The sequence below is a fragment of the Salvia hispanica genome, chromosome 1, assembly GCF_029641045.1.
Source record: "Salvia hispanica isolate PSC_SH4W2 chromosome 1, Shi_PSC_v1, whole genome shotgun sequence".
Classification (NCBI taxonomy): domain Eukaryota; kingdom Viridiplantae; phylum Streptophyta; class Magnoliopsida; order Lamiales; family Lamiaceae; genus Salvia; species Salvia hispanica.
In genome coordinates this window covers 17,552,257-17,562,525 of record NC_142692.1, presented here as the reverse complement: position 1 = coordinate 17,562,525, position 10,269 = coordinate 17,552,257, and the positions used below count along the sequence as shown (strand labels likewise).

The following is a 10,269-nucleotide window of genomic DNA, read 5'->3' as shown; positions in this document are numbered from 1 at the left end:
TTAATATGATATTAGCGTAAATTAATCACAATATAAAATAGAATTATTGCAAAAATACATAAGAGTATTATGGCATGGAGACATAATATCTCTAAATCACTACCCTCCTCTCAATGCAAGTTAAAATAGTTATAAGGTTATTAGCATGTATTCTTATAAAAAAAACAATATTTTGTTAACGGTAATGGGCAAAAATGTACAAGCTCTAAAATTATGTCTACATCTCCAACGACTATATCAATAATTAATGAAATAATCTGTTTTAAAAAATTTATTACAACATACCATATCAGCGTTCCAAGGTGTCCTTTCATTGACTTTCTTCTGTTGTAGTATCAATTTATCATTCATTTAATAAATCTGACCTATTAAACTCATCAATAATGTGAATCAACCAAATGTTGAAGCTTCTTTTAATATAGTAGAAGAGAGAGAGGGAAGCCATTAATGACGGATGCAAAACATGTTTCAAAAGAAACAGGGGAAATCTAATGAAATTTAATTTTTTTTGCAAAATTAGACGATAAAGTAATATTCAAGGAGAACAGATTCTCCTCGAATATCATATGGCAACCATGTCACCACCACAATGCACTTCAATGCTCTACTTCAAATGTATGACGTACAATAAAATTTAGGCAAAATAAGAATAACCAAAACCAAAACCAAAACCAAAATCTGAAACTGTGGTCAAAATGTTTTATTCATAATATTCAAAAAATGTAGTTTATTGGATAATAACCATTGCATACCTGTAGTTTTTAGATGTATGCATGAAAAAATCTTTATTACTCAATTCTCTTCGAAAATCTTCTATTCCTGTTGTGACTTCAACACTTCATAGCTTTTCTTAGCTTCTTCGATTTCCTTCTGGAGGTCCGAGAACAGCCCCTCGGACGACTCAGCAAAGTCGTTCAATCTCCCAAGAAATCCAGCCAAGCTCGTCCTGAAACGATCCAGAGCAGGCGTTGGTGCCTTGTCTTCGTCTCCCACAATGGTAGTACTCGTGCCCTTCTTCTTCGTCTTCTCTTGATGAGGCAGAAAGTGTGCGACGTCGACCTCCAAGTCCTTGATAGAGTCGACAACTTCTTTAAAAGGGAGTTTGTCGAACATCTCTAACCAGGTATCACATATCATGTATACTGGGGGACCTATGTCTTTTATGGGCGGAGGTCTCGTCCTTTTGCTCCTCTTAGAAGTATTCCGCGGAAGCAAAACGCATTTGTAGAGCCACATATTGATTGAATCCACGTAGAGCTTTTGCGCGTTGATCCATTTTGTGAAGATGGATGACAGATGGCTTAGTTCATTCTTCAGATGGATGGTGACCTGTCTCCGAGAATCTGACTGCATGATGAGATCCGTGCTTCCGGGAATTTTAGATACCGGTATCGTCTGTAGCTGAAGCTTATGGCATTGCACCATCATTTCCCACATCTTCCTTAACCTGTCGTTGCAACAAGAAAGTTTTAGCGATTTCTAATTAAAACTCGAGGAATTAATAAATATACGCGCATATATACCCCTCTAGTAGCTCCTCAAGCTGCGGCTGAAGCTCTCGATCTCTAATTTCTTCGATCTTCTTTGAGATGGACTTGATTCGATGCACAGAAACTCGAATTCTCGAGTGCAGTCCTTTTATTGCAGCTCGTGTCTTGTCGGTATTCCCTGCTTGGTATTCTTGCTCTAGGAGAAGTTTGCATTTCTGATCAAAATTACTCTGAAGCATCTCACCAGCCTGAAAGAATATGGATTAAAACCTTTATTAGCATAACTCTCACACTATCCTTCATTCAAGAGTATGGTTTTATCAGCGAAGAAGGGGAATTATCTCGTAAAGTCATGACAGAAAACTATACAATACTCCTAGCATTTATCTGTCAAAGAAGCCACATCACAGCGATATTCTAAACTAAAAAAGATCTATTGTTAAAATGTGATTGTTCGAGACTGAAACATGAAATCCTCCCATCCTTCGCCTATCAGAAACCGACGACCATAGAATCAGGTAAGTAAACACGTGTCAAAACGATAGTACAAGATTTTGAGATATCGCCTATGTAAACAGTTTCAAAATCAAATTAACGAAGTCTAAGCTTACCTTAACTTCATCGTGAAGCTTCTTTTCCCACGCATAAAGCCTATCCAAGGTTGACGTGTGGCTTCCAGAGACCATGCAGAAGTTGTCGAAGAGATTATTACTAAGATCTTCAACGCCATCAGAGTAATTCGCACCTAGAAGGTTCAAAGAAGAATCGGAAGGAGATGATTCCGTGTGAGGCCAAGTAAAGGACTTGACAGTCTCTTGAGGTGGCTCTACATGACACAGAAATAACATGACGAATTAGCACAATAGCCTAAAAAAAGGTTAAACCATCAGGTAGAGAGCGACGAGAGAAAATAAGTGGTGAAGAAACTCACCTTGAGGAACCTGGCTTGGATCATCCCCACAGGAAAAGCAAGATTTCAGAAGTGATGCTGAACCACCTGCCACAAAAGAATTACACCAAAATTCATGCTTTTTTAATGTTACAAAGGCGGAATAACAAAATCAAACTGCTAATAATTTCAACTATATTAGGTTATCTTCCAATTTGTCATAGTTTGAACTATAACTCATCTCTAGCTACTTATGATAGTACTATACAGCAACTCGATGACTCAAAGTTGCGTTCCTTTTCGGGCTCAACTTGACTAAAATAGTATTCTTCCACAGCCAATCAACACGTTGTAACAGCACAAATATTAGTTATAACATCTCACTGATAGCATTCCAAAGAAACTTTTCCTGACAAAAAATTGCACAAGCTCACACAAAGATGCACAGAGATAACTTACGTTGTTTTCCATGTATAACTTGGCGGAAATGTGTTTTATTTGCCTCAAGCATCTTTATTACTTCTTTTCCCGATTCAGACGCTCTAGCAAAAAGCTGATCAATCGTTTTCATGCTCGTAAGAAAGTGCTTCAGCACAACTTGATCTTCAACTTCCGTTTGTTTCAGTGGCGAAACTCCATTCACAATATCTTCTTTTATTTCCTTCGCATTATCAGCACTCGGAAACATGGTTTCAGATACTTTATCTTCAGAAGATAAGGAAGATGAATCTTTGGCGAGATTTTCCTCTGACAAGTTCACGTTTTTGAAACGTCGAACAAGGGTAGCAGTGGCCGGCTCGTCAAATTCATCATCTGATATCTGCGAATCTTCTCTTCCATCAGACTTCTCCAGATCCTGATGAAATCCTCGGCCCTCTTGTGCAGAGAAACGCTGCTCGGTTGGATGAGAAAGACCAAAATAATCCCAAGGTGGATATTCTGGTTCGTCAGCAGTTTCGAAAGGTGATGCTTCCGGAACTTCAGTGGAGCAAGGGGTGGTAGGCAGAGGAGTCGTGGAAGAAACCGAGACTGCAACAGGCACAGGAGGCTTCTCTTCGACTTTTTTGGAGAACGGGCTTCTGAACTTCATAAGATGAGTTTGGAATAGATTCGAGCCAGGAGTCGAAGAAGGTGGTGAATGATTTGCCATTGCATCAACATTTTGTGATACAGACCGGGAGACGGACTTTACAGAATGGGGCTCCGGAGTTGCACTTGCTAAAGGCTCGAATTCAGCATCGAACTCCACAAATCTCCTTAGAGATGCTCCTACGATTTTTAGTTCCTCGATGTATGCAATATGAGCTGCTGCAAGAGAGCACCTGCCATTAAGAGCCTGTTTGATGAATTTCTTTCTCGCCCGGCATAGCTGCAGACTCCTGTCTTCGTCTAATCTAGAACTCGAAGCTCCCATTAATGCAAAACAGCTGTAGCTCTTCCAGTTACCAAATCAGCAGAAGAACTTCTTTTGATGGGAGATTTCCTATGAGTATACAATTAAGATGAAAAAAAATTATTTTAGATTAACACTCATACTGAAACATCTTTCAATTATTGGCTCACAATAATAATGAAAGAAAACATCTATAACATTATAGAGAAGCTGCACTATCACTTTGAAGCTACATAGTATTTCAGATTCATTATGAATTTTGTGATTTACTAAAAGAAAATTCTGTTTCATCACTGCACACCAAATGACTGATAATCCGAACACGTACTCTAAATGTAACAAGAAGTCGTAAATTAATTATCTGAGATTCATCTCATGTGGAAAAAATAAAATAAATCACACTAATTGTTCAGTAACACAGGTGTTCTAATAAACAAAATAATGATTACAGAAATCATGAGACGAATGTCAACTAAAAAGTAACGCGATTCTAACTGCAGGTGCATTGACGATGACTTCTTTACTAGTGTTTCGCTAGGACATATTGTCGTATTATAGTTAATATCAATAGCTGTTTGACGAATATATTTGAACTACTCACCAACCACAGTTATTACTTGCCTCTAATAGCATCTTTTTGTATCACCAAATCATCTGCTATGAATACTAACTAATTTTAGTAATCGCTGAACTTGAGTAACCAAAAGTTGGATGAAGGTTCATAAAAAAGAATAGAAAGAAAGTAATTCATGTGTTTTATACGGCGTTTAAGCACACTTTACACACGTGGTTGATCAACTAGACGCCGTTACTTGACATTTGGTAAAACACGAAACACAGAATTAATGGTTTACACTTTGTATGATAAAGCCATAAGAAAACAATTAAAAGACTAAGAACAACAAAAACAGCATCTCCCAAATTCGCGCGAAAGCTAGCATCTGAAACCAGAGAAAGCACATAAATTAAATCTAATCTATCTTGGTAATGTTGGTCTCTTCCTACTTATATCTCAACATAGAGATTCGCGAGCTGCTTGAACGAACTCAACAACATTTGGAATCAACCCTCATTTCCCTCCACACTAAACAAGGAGCCAAAAAAAGTAAAAACAACAAGAACAACAAAATCAGCATCTCTCAAATTCATGCGAAAGCTAGCATCTGAAACCAGAGAAAGCACATAGCTTAAATCTAATCTATATTAGTAATGTTGGCCTCTTTCTAATTCTATCTCAACATAAAGAGATTCACGAGCGGCTTGAACGAACTCACCAACATTTCAAATCACCCCTCATTTCCCTCCACGCTAAACAAGGAACCAAAATCAAACAACACATAAATCCTCACTGAATCAAGATGTCATAATCAATCAAACTCAAAACACATAACTTAATATCAATCTTGGCAATGTTGGTCTTTTCCTTCTTCTATCTCAACATAAAGAGATTCATGAGCTGTTAGAACAAACTCAACAGCATTTGGAATCACCAAAATCAAACAATGCATAAAGCCTCAGTGAATCAAGATGTCATAATCAATCAACCTCAAAACACAAACAAGCCCCTGTGATCCAAAAACTAAACAAACACTAAAGATCCCACCTTTTTAGTAAATCAAATAAATCTAAATGACAAATATCCAAGCATCCAAAATCATCAAACGCAAACAAGACAACACCAAAAACACTAAAGATTCCACCTTTTTAGTGAATCAAATAAATCTAAACGCCAAATGTCCAAGCATCCAAAACCATCAAACACAAACAAGACAGCACCAAAAACACTAAAGATCCGACCTTTTTAGCAAAGATTGAAAAACAGGAAGAAGAATCTGTGAAAATTGAAATTGAGAAGAAGGTAAGCAAGCAACCTGAGAAATGTGCACCTGCTAAGAAAGGGAAATTTAATTTGTGACAGGTAGGAATGAGTGCGGCTGCTGAGAAAGGGCCCTAAATAGGGATGGAATTGGAGAGAGTGACAGCTGACAAGAGTCCAATTCAGGAGATAAGTTTGCATGCAATGGCAGTCGAAAACGGGTGTGGCCCACAAGAGGGCTGTGGACCCTCGCTGACTTGGCACAGGCAATGGAATCATATGAAAAAGCTTCATTTGGATTCGTCATACTTTTTCTTTAATTGATTTTGTACGAGAAAAGACAACATTGGGATTTGGAGAATGAACTAAAATGATGAAAAGGACATTACGTGTATTGCGGCTGCTGCAGTCACCAGGTTTCTCAGTTCAGTGGGAATGTCCTGTCTTTAAATTATTCGAATTATTTAAATTTTAGAAGTGTCAGTTACTTGTATAAATATATTCTTTTGATTATATTTGAATTTTAATATTTTATTTTTAACTAGTTTATTTGAAATTATATTTCAATTAATTTTATAAAATTTAAAATATTAATATTTTTTTATGTATTAAATTTAAATTAAATATATAAAATGAAGCAAAACAAACAATACTAAAAGTGTATTGAATGAAAGCGATGCTCATATATACGTGTAGCATATCATTTTCCCCTCTCAATATAAACATATTTAGCTAAAAATAGACAAAGTTTAATGTGGAAACTATAGATTCATATAAATAATTAAAGTAGGATAATTAAATAAGTGAATACGACAATAGTAATAAGTGCTCGCTCGCAGGTCAAAGTGAACGACCATAACCCCAATATTGCAGGAGAAACCAACGACTCATTTCGCGCATTGCCACCACTCGCACATCCATACAGTGGTGAATTCAGAATCTAGTAATGGAGGGGGCGGAAATAAATTTTAATAGTAATTATAATATAATATATTTTAATAATAAAATAAATAATATATTAATATTCAAGTAACATTAGCTTTTGAGGGTGGAATATAAATATATTAATATTCAAGTAGTAGTTAATAAAATATAAAAATGCATTAGGTTGCACATACATATTATTCATCTAAAAACTACACATATCAATTTAATTATGTTGATAACTTTCTTAAGTTGCTAACTTGCTAACTCATCAACACAGTGTATTAAAAATGTCAACACAATGACATTAAAATGTCAACACATAATTTTGTTGAACTTCAATATAATATGTTGATATTATGTGTTGACATTTTGATGTCAATGTGTTGACATTTTTAATACACTGTATTGATGAGTTAACAGAGTTAGCAATTTAAATAGTTAGCAATATAACACACCCCTATCAATTTAATTATAACGATTTGATTGATTTTCTTATTGTTCGCAAAAGAAAATACTCATCCGTCCCATAATAATTGGCATTCTTTTCCATTTCGATCCGTCCCACAATAATTGTCACTTCATTTTTACCATAAATGATAAATAGGCCTCACATTCCACTAACTTACTTCACTCACATTTTATTATAAAACCAATATAAAAAAGTGGATCCCACACATTCCATTAACTTTTCCAACCAACTTTTCTTTACATTTCTTAAAACATGTGCTCACAATAAGAATGACAATATATTAACACTTTAATTTATAAACCAAAATTGTTGTAAATATTACACAAATATATTTACTAATGTAAACAACTAGAATTTTTAAAAATAAGTAGTAAAACTTAAAATATATATAAACTATTAAAAGTTTAAATTTCATATATTAGTTTATTTTGATAATAAGAAATGATATCAATTGATGAAATAAACAAAGAAATGACAAAGAAAAAGGAAAAATATGTTTCCATTGAGGACTTATTATAGTACTTCATGTAAACTAGTACTCCCTATCCTTTATTTTTAGTTCACCTTATAAGTTTCATTTTTATAAATAAATGTGAGTGAAATGAGTTAGTGGAATGTGAACTTACTTACCATTTAAAGTAAAAATTGAAAGTGGACAGTAAATGGAGGACGATCGAAAATGACAAAAGTGGACAACAAATGGAATGGAGGGAGTAAATGTTACATTGCATAAAATATATTGTATTACAAGTTTATTTTCATAATAAGAAGTACTAATATCTATCGATAAAATAAAGAAAGAAAGGATGAAGAAAATAAAAAATTATATTCGCATTAGGGGGTTGAACCATAGACCTATATATTGGAAGATTAAATCTTATCGATAAAATAAAGAAAGAAAGGATGAAGAAAATAAAAAATTATATTCGCATTAGGGGGTTGAACCATAGACCTATATATTGGATGATTAAATCTTAACCATTAGGTTATTAACTTATTGTGACGCCCACCTTTTTTTTTTTCCAGATTCTAATATTAAGTTGAATGCTAAATTATTAAGTCTCATGTTGTCCCTGTTTTGTTTCGCAATTAATGGATACAAATTTTTTTATTTTATGATTAACAAATATCATGGAATCAGGTTTCATAGTAATCGATGCATGAAATTTACAATTTTTTAGTATTTGGAATAACACCAGGATCAGTATTTGAAATTTACTATGTAAGCACAAAACATTCGTACAAAGTAAAATTAATGTCTCTCCATAATCAGTTAAGAAATTTAAAATCTGAGAATTTAGATACTCCATCCGTCCCAAAATAAGAATGCACCTTAAATTTGTAATAGTTTCAATGCAAAATTGATAAAGTAAAAGAGATATAAAGTAAAAAATTAATTAAAAGTGGAGAATGAATCTCACCTCATAAAATGGAAAAGAGTTTCCAAAATTATAAAATGCATACCCTTATAGAACGGACTAAAAAGAAAAGAGTGCATATTCGGTTGGGATAGAAGAGATTACATATTTTAGACCTAATAATTTTTTTCGTCCCACTCAAGATGTCCTCTTTTTTAGTGGCAAAGAATTTTTGAAGAAATTATTAAGTGGAATAAGTAGAGAGAAAAAGATAGTACTTTGTCCATCCCAACTAAGTTGAGTTAAAAGTTTTAGGTACAGAGATTAAGAAATTGTGCTGAAAAATAGAAGAGATGGAAGGAGTACTATTTTAATAAGGTGAGAGAGATTAATTACCAAATATAGAAAATAGACACCTTGAGTGGGACAAATTTAATAAAAAAAGATGAACGCCTTAAATGGGACAAAGGGAGTATTGAACAAATTTTAATCTTCACAATGTATATACATACTAGATATAAGAGAACTTCACAATTTTTACCACAGAAGACTAAGAAAGAGAAACCGTGAGCTAAGTCAAGTTTTTAAAGAGTTCATCCTGCAATTCAAATCCTCCCAGCCCCATGTAATCATCAAACAATTTCAACTTAGATTTCTTTTCAATCATTAGAGCAATTCTTTACAGTTGACCTTCTTTTAGTTATTTGTTTGGGCCACGATTTTAATAAAAGGAGCGGGCTAGGTAGTTAATTTACAAGTTCTGGGACCAATTAATTTAATCAAAAGGTATAGTGTGATGGGCTTGAGTTGATTATTTTTTTTGGGCCGCACGTGTTTAAATGTTGAGCTGTTATGCTCATTTTCTAAAAACATAAATGGACTAATCCCAAGTGCTTGGGACGACATTTGAGGACAAGTGGACTAGATTTAAAATACGATAGACTGAAATTAATCAACTTATCGAGATGATCTAACGTGATTAAATAAACCTTTTTCTTTAAATAATGCATAGAACTTCATAAATTTCCCTAACAAGCAGCGAAGAAAAAATGAATATTACTTAGGATGGATGTATTGTTTTACGTTTAATGATTTCATAAAGTCTGTTTCATATGTTATCTTCTTTCTAAAAAAAGGTTATTTTCGCGCGCTTTTAAAAACCAGAACGAAAGTAAAGGATTTATGCGAACAATGTGGAATTTTCTATCTAACGTGTTATTGTTTTTTTTTTTTTTTTTTAAATTTTTTATTACCATTCAAGTATGATTTAAGTCATTTGAATTCCAAGTATGTTTGGTCTCAGAGCATCCGCAGCGGTCCCTCGTCCGTCCGTACCAGCGGTACGGTGCTGCTCTTAAATAAGAGTACGTCGGTGCCGCTGAGGAGCACGACGTGCCAGCTCCTGATTGGCCAACGACATAGCCGTTGACAAATTGATTTTTTATTTATTTTTTTAATTTTTTTTTGAAATTAATTAAATAAAACGTTTTTAAATAACAAAAAATATTTTCCCACTTCCCAATAAATTATAACCGTTTTATACACATTTTTAATTTATTTTTTAATTTTTTCCTCAAAATTCACATTTTCATCTATAAATACCTCCACTTCAACATAAAAAAATTCCCATAACACTACACAATTCTCATCTTCTATCATCTAAATTCTCTCATCTATTTTCTCATCAATTCTCTCATCTTTTTTCTCATATTCTCTCATCTCAATACGACCGATACGTCTAACATGAGTCCCGACCAACTTGCAACACATGTGGGAATGATACGGGGTCTCAAGAGAACATTGGGGATAGAGGACTAGTCTTCCACGAGGTATTTTTTAGTCTTTAATTATGTAATTGTTAATTTGTAGGATTTTAATTATGTATTTTTTTTATTTTCTAGGATTTTAATTATGTATTTTTATTTTT

General features: G+C 33.8%; 1 protein-coding gene across 1 annotated transcript; it reads right to left on the bottom strand.

Moving 5' to 3' along the window:
• Positions 1-813: 813 nt before the first annotated feature.
• LOC125221111 (uncharacterized) lies at positions 814-3,793 on the bottom strand. Its single transcript, XM_048123237.1, has 5 exons — positions 2,839-3,793; positions 2,422-2,487; positions 2,102-2,316; positions 1,524-1,738; positions 814-1,447 (listed from the first exon to the last, which is right to left on the bottom strand). The coding sequence occupies exons 1-5, from the start codon at positions 3,791-3,793 to the stop codon at positions 814-816; spliced, it is 2,085 nt and encodes a 694-aa protein (XP_047979194.1).
• Positions 3,794-10,269: the final 6,476 nt, after the last annotated feature.